Source organism: Olea europaea, chromosome 11 (assembly GCF_002742605.1).
Source record: "Olea europaea var. sylvestris chromosome 11, O_europaea_v1, whole genome shotgun sequence".
Lineage (NCBI taxonomy): Eukaryota > Viridiplantae > Streptophyta > Magnoliopsida > Lamiales > Oleaceae > Olea > Olea europaea.
Genome location: NC_036247.1, coordinates 26,966,322 through 26,989,773, shown reverse-complemented (window position 1 = coordinate 26,989,773; position 23,452 = coordinate 26,966,322). Strand labels below are relative to the sequence as shown.

Below are 23,452 nucleotides of genomic sequence, written 5' to 3'. Positions count from 1 at the left end.
AGTTTGAACGTAAATTTAGAAAAAAGGAAAATTGGCACATTGGAAGGTGAAATTTGAATGTAGTGACTGAGAATGATGTTTCCGTTAATTAATTGTAAGTCTTTGAACGGGTGAGTTTATTCACGCGAGAATTATATGTTCTTTCGTACTTCCATTAATTCCTCATGTAATTGACGGTGTCTTGTATTTAAAATTGATTTTTAATTCTTTGAGAAATATTATCTAGATAAGGAATTTCTTTAAAATTTCTGGTTCTAGAAAAATATTAAAGATAAGAGTTTCTCTTTCTATTCATTTAAAAAATAATAATAATAATAATAATAATAATAATAATAATAATAATAATAATAATAATAAATAAATAAATAAAACTTTTTGCTATATCTTGACTTTATGATTTATTAGTGCCGTTGCACATTAATGTTATTTAATGAATTCAAGCCAATATTTTGTGTATGCTTATATATTAATTAATATTATTATTTGTGGTGTGCAATTTATGTTTCATCATTGTTTTATTTATGTTTAGCAATAAAATGTCAATTATTGAAGTCATTCTTAATTATTGTTTCTCAAGAAGAAACACAGCTCTATAAAATAATATATGGCTCCCAAAGAGCATGAACTATATTTTTTAATATTTTAGAATAGTATTATTTATTCCCGAAAATCATGAATTATAATTTTTAATATTATAAAAGAATATGACATATTGCTCGTGAAAAGCATAAATTACAATTTTTAATATTTCAAATAAAAGTATTGATTTATTGCTAATGAAGAAGCAATAATAAAATATAAAGCATTTCGAAAGAACAACTCTGCAATATCAATATCTGTCTAGAAAGCATACTTATAAAGAGTTAAAAGTTTTTAAACAATAATTTATTGATGATTCTGAAGTAGTACAACATTGTTAATATTCTAAAACATATATTATTGCTCCTGAAGTAACACGCTATTATTGATAAATACTTTATTTAGATTTTACTTGCTCCCGAAGAGCATAATTAAATACGATCTAACGTAAATTATGTTTTTACTCCTAAAAAGTAAATTTTAATGCAATTTATTATTTCAAATAATAATATGTCATTGTTACTGAAAAACATGACATTATGATTCCAATAGTTTGGAAGAACATTGATATTGTTTTTAAAGAAGCAACCAAAAAATACAATGTGCCCTTGAAAATAACATATATTTTAAAGAATATATTATATGTACTTTATGAATTTGTGTTTATTCCTAAAAGAAAACATATTTATGTCGTGTGGACATTAATCACTATATGATTATATAAGTTTAATCATATTATTGAAAATTAAATAATTGAATTATATCTTACATTGAACCAAAAAGTTTCAATTCGACCGTATTGTTTGGTATGACTAGTTGGATCATTACAGGATTAATAATAATGCGAAATTAAAAATTCAGATGAATATTCAATGACGAACCAAAAAATTATTCAATACAATCCTATATGATGTTTGTTCTCCTTCATGAATATTTTTCATTAACCATTACTAGCTAAAATAGGGATTGAATTTTCTATATTTCTAAAAAATAGTTAGTATGATAAATGGAGCTCCGTACTCCACATCGATCATCTAAATATTATTTGTATCTAATATATTTGATACGTATATTAGATGGTTGCATGATGTTCGTAACCTGAAGTATACGAAATTATTGCTCAAAATTTAAATTATGAGCATAATTTTTAGAGTATATAATTATGATCGTATCTTATTAACGCTAGTGGGTATAAATCTAAACATTTTAATAAGAGGGTATTTGGAGGGCATTTTTTAGACAAAAAAAATCATTTTTCTGCCGTTAGCACCTGCTGGCAGCCTTTTTTTTTTTTTTTTTTTTTTTTTTTTTTTTTTTTTTTTTTTTTTTTTTTTTTTTTTTTTTTTTTTTACCAGTACACTCTCACGTGGGTTCAGGTGACCAACAAAAGGTCCAAAAATTAATTTCTTATTCCACAAAATGTCCTCCAAGCGGGGGTAAGTGTTGTTTAAATGTTACTAAATGATTTAACACTATTATTTGTTAAACATCTTCAATTAAATTAATCGAGAACAAAGTGCTTCCCATTTTTATTTGGGGAATTCTATTACGCATCATGTCGATACTATAATTCTCCCTATTATAATTGGTTTATGGATAGAGTCTAATTCCTCCATCTAATTATTTTGATAGTGCAATATATATAAAATTGAATCGTCACAATGTACTGAGATAGAAAATAAAGAATACTGGGAATAAATGCGTAATTTGAACCATTATCTCAAATGTGTGTTTTTAATAACACAATTTATTAATTATCAATTTTGATTGGACAATGTTCTCAACATTAGGGAGAGGAATTAAGAAGTTGAAAAACAATGCACAATGCTCTAAATCCTGGCAAAAGATTACTCGAACTAAAAGTTTAAAATATAATTTATTTAGATGTATTTATTGATCAATGAGATAAACAATATCTCGTGCACAATTTTTAAAATGCTCAAACATTAATTGATGTCCTAGGAGGACAATTTGATATCGTTATATTTGACATATTATAGCACGTTTGAAACATGATGATGTTCGATTTTAGTACAAAAATCTTCAAACGAAAATGGAACAATTAACAAAGATGGTTTTAATTAAAGAGGCATATATTCTTGATGAGTATTTAGACGTAACAAATCATAAAATAACAAAGATGGTTTTAATTAAAGAGGCATATATTCTTGATGAGTATTTAGACGTAACAAATCATAAAATCTCAGAAGATGGTCAGGTATTTGAAAATAATGAAACTTAAGATATCTCAAAAAATTATATCATTACAAAAAATAAATAGAATCGAAAAGAAAAAAATTGTCGACAATACTTTTGCACGTGATGTACGAATATCGAGGATATCGAAATAAATGTCATCAATCGAATTAATGATTAGCCAAATAAAATGACACGATCCCAGTAAAAGAATTTACCAAAAAAATATGAAAATTTTCGAACGTGATGGTCGTAAAATGAATTTACTAGAGAAATTCGAAGTTCCTGGATCCATAGTCCGAATATCAAAAGGTGTATATTTACGTGAAATGAAAATGGAAAAAGTATAGTCGTAATATGAAATGTACAATTTTTTACATAATAAATGTCGCAAAAACTTATATAAATACGCGTTCTACTCTTTTTTTCCTGACCTTGGGTTTTCCTGACAAAATTTTTAATGAGGCAACTTTTGTAACGTATTCAAATGAATAATATACTCTTTTTTCTTTCATTAGGATTTTTTCTAAAGGTTTTAACAAGACATATTCTTCGTGCAATGATGTCCTCGATCTACAAGGCATTTACCCTCAAAATATATACTCTTATGTGTATGAAACTCTCGAAAAAATAAACAAAAGCTATTTCTCGAATCATGATGTTGCTACAATTATTAAAGGATGATAAATTTTCTCTTATGAAGATAGTGTTATTTGAAGACTATATAAGACAAGATGAGACATACTTAATTAAAAATTGTAATATTGAAAATATTGATGTGTGAGAAATGGATAACTTGATACAAGAATTGAAATCAAGAGGAATAGCTATACTTTTTTTCGATCAAGTTTTGTCCCATTGAATTTTCTTGACAAGGTTTTAATGAAACAGTATTTTATTATTCCAAATTATTAATACTCTTTTTTCATTTATTGGCATTCTTTCCCATTTATTTTTTTGTTAAACAAAGTTTCGATGAGATAGTTATTGTGCAAATAATCGTCAAGGAGGAGTATTGTAAAATAATGAGACAATTATTGATAATTATTTAGTATTATCACGATACATAGTTAAGTCTTATTTTAGCATCATCGAGGTGGGTAGTGCTGACTAATCCTTCTTGTTCTAACTCTTCTCTTTTTCTCTGCTTTGACTATTGGGATACCATGCCCATTACGAGTTACGATGTGTCAAAGAGCGAATGTTGTCCATTTTTGGAGGGAGGATTTACTGCTAAGACTGGATATGTCGAATCTAAGTTGAGAGATGCTAGGGCTCAATGGCTCGATCCCAGACTAGGCTCCGCTCAAGGCGGTGAATGACTATCACTTGCTCTTTTCCTTACTCTATACGATCGAGCACATAAATGACCTACGATCGAGTGAGCAACTATTCTTGAATCGGTTGCATTTGATTTTGGAAGGTGGTCCCATATCGGTATTAAAAGTCAAAATAGTTCTGGAGAAAGGCTAAATGGAATTAGGAGCGAAATAAGCCAGCTATCCCCTTCTTAATAAATGTTGCGCCCGACATCGGCTCTGGGTAAATCAAAGAGTTTTAAAACAATTATTTAATTAACTTTTATCTAAAAGTTATTCAATTATTGAATCCTTGTTTGAGCCACATTTTGATAGGAAAGATGCATTTTTGAATAGAATTTTTTGGATTAGGTGTGGTTAAAATGAAGAAAAAGTTTTCGGTTGATGTGTAATATTATTTTGCCGGAGAATATGTGATTGGAAATGAGCTTTAAAAAAATAAATTTTTGATAAAATAGGACTCATGGCTAAAGCATAAATAAGCAATAAACATGAAATTGAAACAAAAAGGAAAGTACCAACCAATCCCAAATGTGTTCTATTATCATAATCATCACTTCAATTCTTATTTTTATGCAAACTCTTATGATTTCTCCATTTGTTGCTTATTGCTCGCTTCTTAATGGGTATGTTGATTTTATTTTTAACTAATCATTATGTATTCTACAGCTCGATGACATATGTCGCAACAAGTTTAAGTCCTCGTGAAAGAACCTAATTAAGAAACTCCCTCAATGATTTTAGCGAAATTATAATTTTATATATTTAACAAAGTTATTAATTTATCATTATTTTTTCAAAATATTCTTATGGAGATTTTACAAATTATAGAATTAGAAAATGAAAATGAAAAATATGTTGTAAAATAATAAGATAATTATTGATAATTATTTAGTGTTATCATGATACATGGATAAGTCTTATCCAATTTAGAATATTTATTTTATTCCAATTGTAATTCTTATTTTAGACCCTATAAATATAGGGTATTGGTTCACAATAATATACAATTGAGTTTTAACTCTCTATTTTTATCTTATTTTCTCCCTTCCCTTCAGTTTTATAATACATTATCAGCATGATAGTTTAATTTTTTTTATATAACTCAAAATATGCTTTCAAAAGAAAAAAGAAAAAAAAAAAGATCTATTTGCCATTCGTACTCGCCTACTTTATAATTCTCGTCCTTGCCATTGCCATCTAGTTGTTTCTATTATCACTAACTACCTCAATCTACCTTAGCCCATCGTCAGATTTGATCAAATTTGACCTGTTTCCATCCATAGTCGAAAACTAGACCAAAGCAACACCAAGGGCTGAAGAATTTAATAGCCCCCACACACACACACAATGCTCTCCTAGAGAAAGAAATAGGGGAATCTTTTCCTTTCAAGTAATTCTACTTCTTCCTCATCACAATATTTATATATGTAAGTGTATATGCGAACATTTATGAACACACATATGTGTGAGAAATTGTTGTTGTGTTATTATTTGGATTTTGAAATAGGACTGGTTTGATAATACTAAAAACTGTAAGTAGATCTTGATGTGGGTTGAAGTTTTTGTACTTGTTAATGATTTTAATTTTCAAAATTTATGTGAAACGTCCATCAATATTAGGTCAAAATGTGAAAAATACATTCGGGTGATTGATTGTACATGTTTTGACTTGTTTAACTAGAAAGGAATGAATTCCAGCCACTGTTTGTTTTCTATTTTTTCTTCATCAAAATTAAAAATATGACCGTTATCCAGACATCAAGCCACCAAATTTGAATTTCTATCTCTTGTGTGGGGCCCATAACAGCAATATTTTTATTCTTATTTTAACATTAATGTATACCAAATGGGGTACCAATAAAATTGTTTGCCACTATACATTTTTTAAAATTTATTTGCAATCATTATGCAATTAATTTATGATTTTTATTTGCCACCAAATTTTCATTTTTTCAAATTCTGATATAAAAGAATCATCTTTACAGTATGCGTAATTATTTTAATTGAATACTAATTATTCACTAATCTTAACAAGCTATGTTTTCCCCGATAATATTCGATGCAATTATGACTTTGATTGTACTATGAATACCTTTATATGATTAATATCATTTGGGTTTAATTAAATGTTGATATATTTCTTATAATTTGTACTCGTTAATTCCTTTTTTCTATTGAACAAAATTTTAAATTAGAGTTATTGAATACAATAATATAGATCTAGTTTACAATAACATACAATCTATAAATATTCTCGAAGAATATTTTGTTGTTATTCTTGAAGTAGTACAACATTATAATTAATATTCTTGAAGAATATTACTTGCTTCCGAAGATCATGAACTCTATTTTTTTTAATATTCCATAAGAATATTATTTTCTCTTGAAGAGCATAAATTATAATTTTCAATATTTTAGAAGAATATAGAAATATTTTTCATAAAAAACATGAATTACAATTTTTAATATTTCAAATTAAGATATTGATTAATTATTGCTGACGAAGCAATAGTAAAATATGAAGTACTTTCGAAGAAGTACAACTCTAAAAATATTAATATTTGTTTAGAAAACATACTCATGGAGAATTAATGTTTTTAAACGATTATTTGTTAGTGCTCATGAAGAGCGCAACATTATTAATATTTCAAAAGGGAATATTATTGCTACTGAAGTAGCACACTATTATTGACAGATATTTTAATTAGATTTTACTTACTCCAGAAGAGTATAATTAAATATGATCTAATGTAAATTATGTTTTTAGTTTTAAGAGTAAATTCTTATTCAATTTATTATTTCAAATAATAACATGTCATTGCTCCTAAAGAGCATAACACTACAATTCCAATATTTCAGATGAATATTGATATTGCTATTAAATAAGTGATAATAAAATAATACGTTCTCTTGAAAGAACATATATTTTGAAGAATATATTATGTGTAATTTATGAATTTGGGTTTATCCCTGAAGGAAAACATACGACTTATGTTATGTGGACATTGATCATTATATGATCATATAATGTTTAATCATATTTCTCGAAATTAAAAAATTGAATTATATCTCATGTTGAATCAAAAGTTAAATTTGATTTTATTATTTGGCACAACCAGTTGGACCATTACTAGACCAATAATGATGTGAATTTAAAAAAAATTAATGGATATTCAATGAAAAATCAGAAGATTTTTCAATCAAATGTGTCATTTATTACTCATTGCCCATGGATAAAGAAAAATCGTTTCAACATCAAAAACAACAAAAACGAGAGCAAACATATAGTAACGGATTCGAAATTGTTATTAAACATCACTAGCTAAAATAATTATTGAATTCCTTATATTTCTAAAAATTAATTAAGGTGATAGATGAGACCCTATCACCCATCACATTGACCATCTAAATATTATTTGTATCGAATAGATTCAATACAAATACTAGATGATTGCATAGTGTTCGCAACCTAAAGTTTGTGAAATTATTGCTCAAATTATAAGCATAATTTTCAGATTATATAATCAAGACCATGTCTTGTTAATGCTAGTGGGCATAAATCTCAACATTTTAATAAGTTTTAGTTGAGATATCGATAAATGATTTAACACTATCGTTTGTTAAATGAGTCCAATTAATTTAATTGAGAAAGTATTTTTCTATTTTTATTTAGGGAATTCTATTACGCATCATGCCAAAATCATAACTCTCTCTATCACAATCAACTTATGGTCAGATCCTAATTTTTTCATCTAAATATTTTGATAGTGCAATATATGTAAAAATTGAACACCACAATGCACTGAAATAAAAAATAAAGAATGTTGAGAATAATTATGTAGTTTGAATTATTATCTCAAATGGGTGATATTTTGTAACGCTGAAAAAATGATTGTCAAATTGATTGGATAATTTTCTTAGCAGTCAGGGGAAGAGATTAAAAGGTTGAAAAATAATGTATAAATGCATCATCTTCTAAATCTTCACAAAATATCATTCGAACCAAAAGTTCAAAAGATAATTTATTTAAATACATTTATTGATAAAAAAGATAAACAATACCTCGCGCACTAGTTTTAAATGCTCCAACACGAATTGATGTCCTATGAGGACAATTTGTTAGTATTATATTTAATATATCTATGGTACGCCCAAAGCTTGATAGTATTCGATTCTAATACAAAAAATCTTCAAATGAAAATGGAGCAATTAGCAAATATGGTCTCGTTAAGAAGGCATATACTCTTAATGAGTATTTAGACATAACAAATTATAAATTATCAGCAGAGGTTTAGGTATTTAATATGTTAAAACTTGAGAGATCTCAATAAATTATGTTATTATGGGAAAATAAATAGAATCAAGAAAAAAGGGTTGTTGACAATGCTTCTACACATGATTTACTGCATCATATTATGAATAGTGAGGAATCGAAATAAATACGTTGAAATATATCGATCGAAATAATGTTTGGTCAAATAAAAGGGACGCAATCTTAAATTGAATTTACTAGAGAAACATGAAGTTTTTGGACCTGTAATTCGAAAATCTAAAAGTATATACTTATACGAAAAGGAAATGAAAAAAATGAAGTCGTAATGTGTAATGCACGACTTTTAATATAGTGAATTTCACAAAGATTATAGTGGATGAAATCACAAGCCTATATAATGTTATCTTAACAATATATGAAATTTGAAATACGTGATAGTCAACTCATCTGACATGACTATTAATGTTATCTTTGTAAGATTTAATATGCCTGAATCATAACTCAAGTGATACATGCCCGAAAACCATGTTTTTCAGATCATTATATTAATTGAAACAATCTGAACGAATGTGGTATAATCGTTTTAGCGAGTATTTGTTGAATGAATACTATAAAAATGACGATATACGCTCATGTGATTTCATAAAGAAAACAAATATTGGATTTAGAATTATGGTTGATGATTTAAATTTAATTGGAACTCTTGAAGAGCTCAACAAAACTGCAGATTCATTGAAAAATGAATTTGAGATGAAGAATTTGGGAAAAACTAAATTTTATCTCGAATTGCAGATTGAACATTTCGCAGATGGATTATTTGTTCACCAATCTTCGTATACAGAAAACTTTTTAAAATGATTTTATATGGATAATGCACATCCATTGACATCGCCTATAGTTGCTCGATCACTTGATGTGAAAAAAATCCATTTTGTTCACTTGAAGATGGAGAAAATGTTCATGATCTTCCCGAAGTACAATATCTTAGTGTAATTGGAACATTAACTTATCTTGCAAATTACACTCGACTCGACGTAACTTTTTTTTTTATAAATCTCTTTGCAAGATATAGCTGTACATTAACTCTAAGACATTGGAATTGTGTTAAACATATTTTTCATTACTTAAAGGGTACTATTGATATGAAATTGTTTTATTCTCAAAAGTCGGAATCTGTTTTAGTGGGACATGTAGATACAGCTTATCTGACTAACCCGCATAAAGTTAAATTACAAACAGGTTATGTGTTTACACGTGAAGTAACTGTTATATCATGGATCTGTGAATCAATCATTGACAACTACATTCTCAAATCATTCTGAATTTATTGCAATCCACGAAATAGATCGAAAATGTGCATGAACGAAAAACATGACCTATCATATCCAAGCATCATGCGGGTTAACTTTAATAAAAGATAATCCAACAATTTTGTATGAAAATAACGCAGCTTGTATTGCACAACATAAATGATACTATATCAAAAGTGACAAGACGAAGCATATTTCTCCAAAATTCTTTTCTATATATGAGCTTTAAAAGAATGACGACATTGATATCTAACAAATTCGTTCAAGTGTCAATGTGGCTGATTTATTCACAAAAAATTGCCAACTTATACATTTAAAAAATTGGTTCAAAAGATTATAATGCACGACTCAAAGATCTTCAGTGATTTTTTTTAGGGGGGAGTAGCGGTACTCTTTTTCCTTAGTCTAGGTTTTGTCCCACTGAATTTTCCCAACAAGATTTTAGTGAGGCAACATTTTTTTATACTCCCAAATATCGATAATAAACTGTACTTTTTTTTTTCCTTTGTTTGATTTTTTCCCATTAGATTTTTATTAAACAAGATATTTAACGAGGCAGCTATTGTACAAATAATCATCAAAGGGGGAGTGCTATAAAATAATGAGATAATTATTGAAGATTATTTAGTATTATCACGATACATGGATAAATCTTATCTAATTTAGAAGATCTATTTTATTCCAATTGTAACCCTTATTTTAGACTTTATTAATATAGGACATTGATTGATAATAACATAAATTGAGTTTTGACTCTCTATTTCTTCTCTTATTTTCTTTCTCCCCTCTAGTTTTATAACAAAATGAATATTTTATTTAAAGTTTAGCCAAATGTTTCAAAAAGTTTAGCCAAACACGCGAAAAAGAGGCCAAAGAAATTGTTTCAAAGGCTTTCATGGAGCGCCGAGCGCGCGATTTACCCTATATTTCCGCCAGAAAACTAACGAGTTACCGTCACCCGAACGCCAACACCAGCAAAGCCATGTGCATTGTTCACAATAATTTCACCAATTTAACCAAATCCCAACTTCTCTTCAATTTATCAGATCACAGAATTCGATAATTTGATTCCTTCATCACCGAGATCCATCAATGGAAACTAACTCAAATTTGAACCCGAGTCCGAATGACAGTTACAATGCGAGGCCGTTGTTGTTGCCAGAGATCGGGTCCGATGGTATAGCACGAGAATCACCCGTCATCGCCTACACAGAGAAGGTTAGTTCAGAATTTACACACACGCACGCACACACGTAGTAAATGGTGAATTGGTATTAATGGAGTTCTGATATGGTGATATTTTGTGTTGTATTTTGGTTTCAGATAATAGAGGAAGAGCAGCTTCAATTGAGAAAGTACGTTAACTTTCTTCTCGTCTCTGAATTGTGCTTGCTTTTATTTTGTTATATTTAAGTTAAATTTTATATTTATATCATAATAGAGCTTAAATCCTATACGTTTCAAGGGCACGCTACTTTGTTAACAACTGATCGTTTGTCTTGCTGAATATTTCTTGGATTATGGAGTTGAAGTATACAATGTTGCAGAATTAATTGATTATTCTGTCTCTATTGCTTTAGTAATCAAGAACAATTATTTTGTGAAAACAATGGCAAAAAAAGCTATGAAGCCTAACAACTTCGTGCAATTATCTGCTACATATGGCTAGAAATAACTGAATGTGTAAATTTTAATTTGATGAAAAAGGATTATGTTTTAAAACTGCAACAACGTGCTGATCTACAATAAGCATTAGAGTGACTCTGTAAAAATAAATAATTTAGGCCTCTAAACTGGATCGCATAAAATGATGAAATATATGATATTACATTCTTACATTTCCATTCCACAATGTAGTGCTAGATTACACAATTCTTCTTTACTAAATGTTCCAAAATTTTGATGCTAGCAAAATCAGTAACTCGTTGAGGAAACCTTATATTATTCAAGAAGGATGCTAGCAAAATCAGAATCTATCCCCTATCTGTAAGACTGTAACAGAACTTTTTAACCAAAAAACACATCCAGTCATTTTTAAATTTTGTAGTGGATTTGGAGGATCAAGACTGTGGGGGAAGGTAACAACTAATGCTAAAGAGTATTCTTGACACCTTCAAGAGCTCCCTGTTACTTCCTTCCAAATCATCCATAAAATATACTTTGTTGCAAGCTTCGACACATGTCTTCTATCGACTTCACAGCCTTTTACCTGCCAAGAAGTCTACATAGGATTGTCACCATCTGACATTGCAATATTGTACAACAAACAATTTTAACATCAAACTCCATATTTTGAGCCGATGAAGGGGAGTGTGGAGAAAAATTGCTGAACTTTTCTCCCAACCCCTTAACATAAAATTGTGGCTGATGTAGATTCCTCTCTTCCTTGTTAAGAATATTAACTGCCAACAAACTCCTTAGTTTCCTATGTTTTTCATTTCTCTTTTTGCATGGTGGTGGTGGAGTCTCAATTTTGTCATAGCCTTCCACCAGAACTAAATCACTTACTTTCATAAGCAGCTGCAACTGCAAAGATTGGGTGGTGAATTTCCCAATCCACATTCTTTGAATCGAGAATGCTCAGTAACTGACTGTGCATAGACCAACTCATTTGCTACACATAAATTTCCCAATTTAAAAAGATTTTTATTCGAGCTCAAATCAGGGCATAAAAACCATCATATCTGTCCATTTCCTGTTGGTCCTCATGTTATATACCGAAGAAAGAAATACGTTAATCTTGTTTGACTGTCAATCTCGAACAGCTCTTCTAGGTTGCTCATTTCAGAAGATCAATCCACCAGAGTTCTCTACCATATAAATGACCCAGTAGCAGATTTATCCGAACCTAATTAAACTCCTGTAATACTCATCTCTTACACCACTTCAAAATTGATTGACTTCTACAATAACGGCAATGAATTTATAATATGTTGGCTTTGATATAATCAAACAACAGTCTTCGAAAATCGATGTTGCCTCTGTAACTTTAGCCAGCAAACCTCCAGTTTTGCCCTTTTTTTCCGAAAGTTGGAAAAATCATCACCATCTGTTGCCTCTAAAAGAAAAGTGATGTTACTGACATTCCATCTGTCATCTGAGTGTTCTTACTCCCACCACCTCAATGGGGTGTCCATCTTGATGTCAATCACCACTCTAGCGCTGAAGTAATCGACCTCTGCAAATGGTGCCCAGCCAATTGCTTCCTTTGCCTTTAACCAGATTCTACACTAATCAAGAAACAAGATATTGGGTTGCCTCCTACCATGTGAAAGGTCCTATCATTGAGTTGACCGGCCAGCTTCAATTACATCCTTGCATCTTGTTTTGTGGATGATCTAACTGGAAATAATTTATTGGAATGAATATACGGTCCAAATTATCAGGAGATATTTATAGAAGCTTCATCTCGGGGAGCTGATGACACCCACTATATATTGTGGGTGGCTTTTGCTAACATAAAGCATCAGCATAAAGTTGTTAAGTCTTTGAGATGAATCACTTAACATGCATAGTGTCCTTCTTAGTTCACAGAAACAAGGTTAATGATGTAATCAAGGTTCAGATGTCTTGCGTTGTGGCACTGAAAAGAAATATAGAAATTTTTATTTACAAAGTTCTTAATTGGTAATCCATGTACAGCAAAATCTACAGGTGTTGACAAAGAGCAATCATAACAATAAAGTTTTGTTGGACTATTTTATTACTAGAAGAAAGTTAAGTCTGCAATTTTTCCATCAAATGTTATTAGAGAGTTCACGCAACAGTTGCTTTTGAAAATTTCATTTACAATTTGCAAGAAATTAGCATTAAAATATATGGAAAGTGCACAAGCAATAGTTGTCATATATTCAGAGCTTTAGTTTGGTTGAAATTAGGATACTGCTAAAAGGCTCTCTTTTGTTTCCTTGTGGAAAATTAGGCTTTCATAGGAGTTCCCATAAATTGTATGGAAAGTGCACATGAAATAGTTGTCATGATTTATTAGTTAGATATTCAAATAATCAATTATCTAATCTAGTAATGTTCGTGATACATCCGCACCGTTTTGCCAGATACATTGCAGAAAACTATTCCAGGATTCGGGATGTTGAACGAGAATTATCAAATCTCACCATGGAGATGAAGCTTACTGCTGGGCCAAAGAAAGCTGGTATGAGTTTGTCTTTGCTACTTCATGTATTATAAATATGTCCTGACAAGTCTGGCTACACTCTTTCTTACCACCAGCACTTGAACACATGCGAAAGAAAATTGAAATGTCAACCGAAAGAATTCATATTGCTAAGCTGAAAGAATCACAAGCGAAACAGGTACGCCGTTTTTAGAATATATTCAGGCTTGGACTTTTGCACAAATTGTAAGTGCACAAAATATTCACGACAATGCAATATTCATACAACATTCCCCTCTCTCATGGTTTTCCTATTATGTTACTGCCTACTGGATGTATGGCTTGCTCTTCTTTTATTTGGATTTAGTTCTGTACTTTGAGATCTTTATTCTAGTTTATTTATGACATTGCCTTGAGGGTAGTGTATTCATTCAAAGAAGATTTGACAGTGCACCAGCTATTGTTACAAGTGAACAACTTTTACTTTATAAATCAAAGAATTGAAAATTTAAGGACTGAAGTTTAAAATAATAACATCGACCAGGAGATTTGGATCCTTCTCAAATTTAAGATAATAACCTTTCTTGGACACTAGGTAGAATCCCTTTCATACCTCCACTCCTATGGTTGAGCCAGATTATAATCTACCTTTCTGTATACTTGATAAGAATATAGTGTCTTAAAGGGGAAAAAGAATTTTGGAACAAGTGTTTCAGTCTGGGTAAAAAATATTTCCAAATCTGTGTCTTGTTCTTCACTTATCCCAAGATTTCCCGAAATATTTGTCAATGTAGAGAATTGGTACTATATGAAGGTTAATGCCCATTTTGCTACTTAAGTTTAAGGATGGAACTTAAGCTTCTTAATGTAGAGATTATCCCCACTCCGTGTTTTTCTTTTCCTCTTTTGCCCTTCTTGTTTTAATTGTCAATATAGGAAAATAATGTCAGTTTCAGGTTTCTTGATTTTTCCACTTCCATTCATAGTTTCTTACTTTCTCTAATCAATATCACACTGAATTCTAGGTGTGGGAAGCAGCAGCAAAAACTGTGAAGGATGAGGAAGCAATTAAGCAGAAGCTTTGTGAAGATTTAAATAATCTGGTAGGAATCCTTTAACAGAGACCTCAACTTGTTTAATTTTGCTTATATTTTCCTGTAAACAATTCTTGTTTACAGGTTCAAGAAAGTAGTAACTCCCAGTTTGCTAGACTGGAGGAATTGAAACGGCGGCTGGAGGCTTTAAATCCTAACAGATTGTCCACTAACTTGACCTCTGTAAGCTTGAATTCCCGTTTATCTTTATGTAGGAGATTATTTCTGAATTTGTATGAGATTTGGGTCCTATCTATGCCCAAGTGTGATGTCCTTTTCCTGATGGTTCTTATTTCTTAGCTGTTAGTTATTTTCCAAGAAAATCCAATCCTTAACAGTCTTAATCTGATAATATTTCTTAGATGTTAGTACCACACAGTTTCCAAGGGGTGTGATACAATTATTAAATGATAGGCTTTCTCTCTTCAATTGATCATTGTACTTCATAATTGGCATGTTTGCACAGTGAGCAACAATGAGGAGAAAGGCTTACTATATTTCTGGTAGTCATTTCATTTGTTCAATAAGAAGTGGGTAAAGAATTTGGCCCAAAATGCACAGATGGGGAGGATATTGATATTCATTAGCATCAATATGCTATAATGATAGTACATCATACTAACAAATTGAAAATTATTAAGAAAGTCGACCCCAATCTTATTGTGTTTACTATTGATTTACATCATGGGAAAAGTTACTTCTATTCATTTCGAATTGTTTACAAATTCTTCTTACTTGCAATGTAATCAGTAAAGGTCGTCAAAGTTTGCATATCTTAGTAATCTTCTTTTTAACTATTCGGTTTAGGCTTTAAAAAGTAGTTCATTCTTAGGTCACATTGTTCATTTTTGTAAAATGAGCTCCTACAAGATGCTGAACTTTCACTTCTTTAAGATTACCTTTTGAATTTTAGCTAATACCAATGAGTTTGATTAGTACACCCTCTAATGCAATTGTTGTATTTTATATATACTAACTTCATCTGAAGAGAATGAACTATTTACATAGAGAAATTGAGCTGCACTTGCATGTACATTCATGTTTCCTGAAAAGCTGCATGGCTTTGGCTTGAATTCTATGTTTAGGGAGTGGACTCAGGGGAACCAGCACAGACTAGTATAATTCAAGATGCTTCAGAAGTTCAAAGCACATCAAAACGAGCTGGTGGATCGGTGGTAAATATATCTAATCAAGGGAATTTTAGTAATATTCCCCTAACAAACTGTGAAAACCAACAGTCTGTTATTGATGGAGAGGGAAGAGGGAAGAAGAAAAGTATGTTCCAAGGGAGACTAAAAGGAACAGGAGCAATAGCCAAGTGTAGAGGTCCGGCAGCACCTGGTTGGACTGGGGCTGGGTTTGATGTGGATGGTAGAAGTTGAGAGTAGCATTTTGAGAATCTCTTGCATTAAAGGGAATAGGTATATTGCTTATCCAATTTTTTAAAATTAATTTATTAGCTGCTCTTTTCTTATTTTGTATCCTACAACTTTCTGCTTAGTCAATTATTTCTTTCATTTTCATGAGATATGACTACTCTAAAATTGCAGAACGTCTCGTAAATATTTTGCTCATTAATGATAGATTTGTGAACTTGATAATTGTGATTCATTAGCAATTTTGATTCAGATTTATAATGATTGTCTTGATTATCATATATGAAACTTATGGAGACTTGTAGGCAATGACACTCCCACAATAAAACAGCGAGACATGGTAAAAGCACTGTAGTACATGGAAGGGTGATGGTTATACTGATTAGGATGTACGGTGGTAAAGAAACATTACAGCTTATGAATTTCTGAAAAAATGGTCGAAGGAATTTTATTGTGCTTTATATTTCGGTAATTCGTATCTGGCCGATTCACTAGATAAATCTTATTGAATGCCTTTCTTGGAATCAAATTTGCTTTTAACTATTCTTAGAATTTGCCACACGGCCACCATTTGATCCTCTCAAGAAATTTGAATTACCGGGAAGAAACTCATATAGAAAAAGGAGCTAATGACCGTCTCCAGTTTCCCACGATCTTCTTTCTGAGTGTACTACTGACATGGAGCATCAGAGTAAATAAATAAATAATAAATAAATGTTTGAGATTTTCATTAATTTGCTTAATTTGGAGTTTTTGCGTTAACTACAGTTGTTTTTTTTTTTTTTATGATTGAATGAATTTGTTTACAGTATATGCGGTGAGGTTTTGCCCCTCTGCTTCTAATTTTGCCTTGACATTTCAATAATACATTTGCATATAGACTGCTATGTTTAGCTAAAGATCTGGCCATAGGCTAATGCGTAGCACTCTACTATTTTGAATTTTTTTTTTGCATCTCTAGGCTGTATTTTATAATAATGGCCCTGACATTATGCAGATGAAACTTGTACATTTTCGGGTCAACTAAATTAAAGAGGACTTTCTGTAACGTAGTGTACATTTAGCTATAATTGGTACGAGTAGGGTGGACCAAATTATAATCCTAGACGATTTTGCAGTGGATAATAATTTCATTAAACACATGTTGGATGACTTAGTCAGAAGAATATTAAATAGCCTGCTTCCAAATTGAATTGTGGCCTGTTTGAACTTTGAAGTGAGCTGTGAGCTAAGGAAATTTGAGGTATTTGAGGATACTCGATTTGATGAAAGGGCTTTCTTGTGGTTGGTAGGCTTGCCTAAGAAGCGTGATTGGTAAGTTAAATTTAACACCATTCGTAAATGATCAGAAATCACGGGTTAAGTTTAGTCTAATGTATCAAACATGTCATCAATGCAAATGAGAAGAATAGAAAAAAGTTGCATTTGTAAAAGATGGAATTAATCCTGTTACTGCTGTTGTTTGGCCTAATTCTTTCACTCCTATCGAGAAATTTTTGAACTCCCCAAATTAGGTAAGAGAAGAAAGTAGTTACAAAATTCATTTCTCCATTACTATCCTAAATTATTAAATTGGACATCAATAACCCAACCCGTAAAATTCATAAAATATTTCCTGTCATCATAAAAAGTAACCTGGGATCTGCCCCCTGCAATAAATTGCATCTGTTTATCTCCCGATGAAAGAATAGAAACTGGAAAATTTCAGACACTGGTGCCCTTGTCAAGGTCTTACCCTGCAAGCCATCTTCAAAGTAACATTATTTTCAATATGGGGTTGGCCTAACATTGAATTTAAATTGTCACAATCAATTTTACCAACTTACTTGCACAAATAGTAGTCTTTCATTGAAATATGCAAGTCAGACTCTTTTCATGGATCTCTTTCCACCATTAATGTTGGCTAGTACTAATAAACAGTTTTTGGTAAAACATTTATAATTGTGTCTCTTGACTGCATCACATTTATATTTCCATGTGCGCTTTGGTTCATATTTAGTAAATGAGTCACATTTTTTTGGTTGACACACTTTAAATTCTTATTCATTATGTTGTCAAATTCTGTTCATGTATACACCCTTGATTCGTATCTTTCAAATTATATCACTTAATATTAGGAAACTCGCATGAGATTTAGACTCTTTAGTATATTGAATTAAGTAAGATTAAATAGAATTAAGAAAGAGATTGACTCGAGATTTTGATTGATTGTTCTTCCACCCCACCCTATTATCTGTTACACTGTTGATTTACTTTTAATCAATATTCGATAACACATGCCCCTGGGGGCAAAACCCAATGGTGTAAAGGATATGAGTGACTTAACCTTGTTGACAGTCGCAGTGTGAGGGTTTGATTTTTGAGATATGTAATTGAACTCTTTGTGGATATCAGTGTACGGGCAAGTTCTTGTTCCCTGGTTTGCTGGGCACATCCCGTGATTTACCTTCCTCACGATACTTAATGGGCGGGGCGTTGAGAGCCCTCAAGGTTGGGGTTCAACTTTTTTTTTAATAATCGATAACACATGTTTTTGTTTATAGTATTATAATTGAGGAATAGTGCAGTCAGTTTTATAACGGTTCAGTCCATCATGTGGTACAGTGGTAGGAATACTGAAAACTGGCACTCATTTCCCTTACTCGACACGTCTCTTGTACATCTACACCCACGCCTAGGATAGAATATACATACACATACGTATGCTTCTGTCTCTCTCTACGTGTGTATAATATAATTTTGTCACTGACTATTCCAGAAATCTAAAAATATTGCTGACTCCCTGCACTTGTGTCTTTGCGTCCTTATCTAGTTTCAATTTTTTATTTTCGCTCTTTTATAAATCCACATGAATTCAAATTGGACATGTCAAACCCCTCAAATGATGTGAGATAATCGCATCAGGTTCTGTCCTACAAAGATGGATTTACATTTTTTTGTTCTGAATTATAGATTACTTTTTTGTTGATAGTATAATTAATGTTTTAATATACTTTTATTTAATGTGTCTTATTATCCATAAATATGAACTAACATTTTTTAATTTAGGGACTAATAAAAATGTACGTAAATTTATAGTTTCCACATATTATTTTAATCTATATGAAAATATAAACAAGCTTATTTTATGGAACAAAAAAAAAATATCTTTTATTTAATTTCAAGATTGTCATTAAAAAATTATTTCTCTTAACATCTTATTTCATTGTTCGTTCAAATCGCAAGTTATGTTAAAGAAAAAGCTATAAATATAGTAATGGCAGAATGCAATTTTTCGTGTATATTATCTAGATACATCAAAAAGCAACTTAAATACATCTTTATTAGTAATTTTTTTTCCTTGATACTTAAAATTGAGATCATATGTCGAGCCAATGCTACTAAAGAGAGTAATGAAGTCATGTGCTAGACGGAGTATACTTTCCTAAAATGTGAAGGAAAATTTCATTAGAATTTACTAACATAAGGTAGACTTAAGATCCTAAAGAATTTTCTTTTATTTTATTATTATTATTATTATTATTATTTGTGTGTGTGTGTGTGTCTATGAAAAACTTTATGAAATGTGATGTGACATATGTACAAATGTACTTGCTTGTTTGGGTATTTTTTTTTTCTTGAATTGTGCTACCTGTACAGGCACAGAGCTTGTATAGGTACACACATGAGGTGAATCCCACACATGGGGTCCACCCCCCATGTCAGATGCCCTGTACAACAGGGCTTGCGAAGGAGGTTTTTTCCATTTTTTTTACATCTAATTTTGAAAAAATTGTAACCAATATCTCTAATTTATTGAAATTTGCACCACGGGGTAGGCAACTTTTCTGCAACGGCTGGATCTCAGACTTTTTAATTTTATATCTTTAATGCCCTCTTTAAATAGTTTGTCGATTGAATGAAATTTAGATAAAAAGGAAAATGAAACATAAGCACGTTACTAAGCATTCATGATCCATGTTAACAAAGTTAATTAAATTAATAATTACACTAAACGTCAAATTCATAAAACGAAAAAAATAAAGTTCCAAATTTTGTTGGTCAAAATAGAAAAAGAAGATGATTTGCACAAATCTTAGACCGCTTACACGTGGACTGCCAAGAGGTAACGAATTGAATCTTACCACGTGGAAGAACCGTGTGACATCTATCAGACTCTGTTATAGCCTACTGTACGGGCACTGTTATCTGCAAGGGTTTCATGCACTAAGGAATCCACAATTTCACGTTCAATCTCACTCACTATTCCTTCACCTTCTTCTTCGAAAAACGCACGTGATCCTCCAAGTTGAGACTTACAGAAATCTTTATCTATCAGTGCATCTATATCCTTAAGAACCCGGCAATTTGCTGCAGGAAAGCTTTGTATTCTCATGCATAATTTGTCAATCAATTCTGAACCAGAAAGTTTGGAAGTAGCACATGTGACGATACAGTTGTGGGGTCTTACAATTTCTGCTAAAAGTTCATCCACTAGTTGAAAAATGAGCTTTCTGTTGCAGCGGCAGTTCAAAACGGTGGTGGCAACCGTGGTGGTGGGGTGGAAGAGTTCAAGATAGTGAAAGATTGAGGGGTCAAGGAGGGGGCGAGAAGGTGAATGCAAGTTGTATAGGGAAATTACTGGGGTGGGTTTGTCTGTGATCCCAATTCGTTTAAGGATTGTTTGAATGTACTGTCTGTAGTCGCGGGAGGGGATAGGCTCTTTTGTTTTGTCTTGTTGGGTGTTTTCTTGGATGGTGAATACTGTTTCATGTTTGTACGAATGGCTCGAAGAACAAGATAACTGTGTACTCCTTTTCAATACATGAGAATCTGGTACCTGTGATTTAATCGATCCACCAAAAAATAAAAGAAAATTTACTTCGATCGGTACAATATTAAAGAAGAAAAAGTTCAGTAGGCTCGTCATTATATTATTCAATTAGCGCATACCAAACACAGCTTGAAGAACATAATAGAGTATGCATTTGTATATGGAAAATAAAACTAAAACTATGGGACTTAAATTGTATATCAAAAAAAGGAGGATAAATCTGCATACCTGTTTCTGAGGTAACTTTGTGGCTGGGGGAGAAGGGTCTTTCTTGACTGGAAACAAGGTTGGAACGTTGATGTTGGGAAGCTCATTTGACAATGAAGTTTTCTTGGATTTCTTGTCTACTAGGTTGACTCTATATGATGTTAACGTTGACCGAACTAGTATCTCCTCTTTCTTGTTCCTTACAGAATCAGAAACTTGTGGAGGTTTCTTGATTTTTGAACTTGCAACTTCCTTGCATTTCTGATTGAAATTCTTCTGCTGTTGCAATGGAACTTGAGGCTTTGGCTTTGATGATAATGATGAAATAGCGAATTTTGGAGACTGAGAAGTTCGATTTTTGCTGTTTGGTGTCAATTTCTTGCCCTGATGAACAAGTTCTTCATCGATTCTTGTTAAAACTTTGGGTGGTTTTCTAAGAAGATTTTCATCCCTTCTTTGCTCTTTGTTCTGAATTGTGTTGGTGATATCCTTCAGGCCAACTTTTCTATTAAAACTTTCTTTTACTTGCTTCACAATCTGCTTAGCATAATGGCCTGGACTCCTATTTTGATCATTTTCTTGAATAATTCCTCTCCTTGTAGCAATTTTCTTGACTGCAGAATATTCATAATCTTGACCAATATTTTCTTTGTTGATTTGCAAAGACAGCCTGTGATGATGATCCACATCTGATCTTCTAGCTGAAGAAATTCTTGGAGTTTCAGGCAACGAACGAGCACCATTGATGCTAATATCATCATCAGAATAACTAATTCTACTGCTTCTTGATCTGCTATGAATCAGGTTTCTTGAATGCAAATGGGATTTTGTTTTCGAAGGATTCGAACTTGATGAAGAAGAAAATGCAGGCGAACCACATTCTGGAAGAAGATCAAGACCCATGAGTCTAGCTACTAAATTTGGGGTTTTTGTTCCTGGTGAATTGATGATGTTGGATTCTGATACGCTTGTTCTTGATTTCATTTGAATTGGCGCCTAAAAATATTTCAGAATCCAAAAACCAAAAATTAACAATAACTCAACTGCATAATAATTAATTATCATCTTACTTTATACGTTGGAAAATAATCACAATTAATATATACTTACTGGTATTTTAAAATTTTTTTCCTCCAAGGGAAATGAAGCAGCTTTCATGGCAGGCTCCTCTAACTCCAAACTGTTTCTTGGTGCTTCCACTCCTGCATGACAATATATTTTTTTCATAAAATTCAACATATTTGTAAAATCAAACTGAGAAAAAAAAGTGCGAGGTTGGAATAAGACCTTTGGATTTGGTGGTGTCTTCTTCTTGATGGAAATATCCAGGCTGCTGATTCAAAGGAAACTGAAAATGATGTAAATCGAAGAGTTGAAAAACTGCACACATGCAGCCAGAAGAAGTTGCTTCTCTCACTTCACCAACCATTCTTCTTCTCCTATTGGACCTATTCCTCTCACCAACGCCACTACCTCCGCCACCGCCACCGCCACCGCCACCGCCAACCCAATTCAACCACTCTTTGCCCATAAATATTTCTTTCTCTTTACCAAACAGAGTTTAAAAAAGCTCTCAACAGTGAGTTATTAAACTGAAAATGACACCACTGATAGTTCTTTTTGAGATGAAAGCAACTGGCTAAACAATGCTAGTGCTTAGGAAGCAAAAAATGCGGATCGATGAATCAAGAACTGACGACCCCATATTAATTCCTGCAAGAAAATTTAATACAGGCCTACAGTAAACACACAGGGCTACAGTAAGCACCAAGAAACATCTCTCTATATTGTATACACAAAGAGATATATACACGTTCTCTCTCTTTCTGAGTTTCTATCTCCTTATCTACCAGTTTATTACACTCACTCCCAAGCATCACCAGCGATCTCCACCCCCACCCCCACCGCCAACCCAATTCAACCACTCTTTGCCCATAAATATTTCTTTCTCCTTACCAAACAGAGTTTAGAAAAGCTCTCAACAATGAATTATTAAACTGAAAATGACACAACTGAGAGTTCTTTTTGAGATGAAAGCAACTGGCTAAACAATGCTAGTGCTTAGGAAGCAAAAAATGCGGATCGATGAATCAAGAACTGACGACTCCATATTAATTCCGGCAAGAAAATTTAACACAGGGCTACAGTAAACACACAGGGCTACAGTA

The 23,452-nt window shown here is 31.7% G+C and overlaps 2 protein-coding genes across 2 annotated transcripts; one reads left to right on the top strand and one right to left on the bottom strand.

Moving 5' to 3' along the window:
- The first annotated feature begins 10,503 nt into the window (after positions 1-10,503).
- On the top strand, positions 10,504-16,489 carry LOC111403904. The gene is made up of 7 exons (XM_023032559.1): positions 10,504-10,898; positions 11,004-11,035; positions 13,736-13,833; positions 13,911-13,993; positions 14,820-14,897; positions 14,973-15,071; positions 15,974-16,489. Exons 1-7 carry the CDS (start codon positions 10,773-10,775, stop codon positions 16,268-16,270), a joined length of 813 nt encoding a protein of 270 aa, XP_022888327.1. The 5' UTR covers positions 10,504-10,772; the 3' UTR covers positions 16,271-16,489.
- Positions 16,490-20,205: 3,716 nt separating this feature from the next.
- LOC111403903 lies at positions 20,206-23,168 on the bottom strand. The gene is made up of 4 exons (XM_023032558.1): positions 22,572-23,168; positions 22,395-22,486; positions 21,306-22,280; positions 20,206-21,083 (listed from the first exon to the last, which is right to left on the bottom strand). Exons 1-4 carry the CDS (start codon positions 22,813-22,815, stop codon positions 20,415-20,417), a joined length of 1,980 nt encoding a protein of 659 aa, XP_022888326.1. The 5' UTR covers positions 22,816-23,168; the 3' UTR covers positions 20,206-20,414.
- Between the last annotated feature and the right edge of the window lie 284 nt (positions 23,169-23,452).

What these genes read in the sequence shown, in the direction of transcription:
- LOC111403904 (XM_023032559.1), top strand. Translation starts at nt 10,773, where the DNA reads ATGGAAACTAACTCAAATTTGAACCCGAGTCCGAATGACAGTTACAAT. An exon ending in TCATCGCCTACACAGAGAAG is followed by an intron (nt 10,899 to 11,003) that starts GTTAGTTCAGAA and finishes TTTTGGTTTCAG; the next exon opens with ATAATAGAGGAAGAGCAGCT. An exon ending in GAGCAGCTTCAATTGAGAAA is followed by an intron (nt 11,036 to 13,735) that starts GTACGTTAACTT and finishes CCGTTTTGCCAG; the next exon opens with ATACATTGCAGAAAACTATT.
- LOC111403903 (XM_023032558.1), bottom strand. Translation starts at nt 22,815, where the DNA reads ATGGGCAAAGAGTGGTTGAATTGGGTTGGCGGTGGCGGTGGCGGTGGC. An exon ending in AGACACCACCAAATCCAAAG is followed by an intron (nt 22,487 to 22,571) that starts GTCTTATTCCAA and finishes ATTGTCATGCAG; the next exon opens with GAGTGGAAGCACCAAGAAAC. An exon ending in CAAAGTTACCTCAGAAACAG is followed by an intron (nt 21,084 to 21,305) that starts GTATGCAGATTT and finishes ATTAAATCACAG; the next exon opens with GTACCAGATTCTCATGTATT.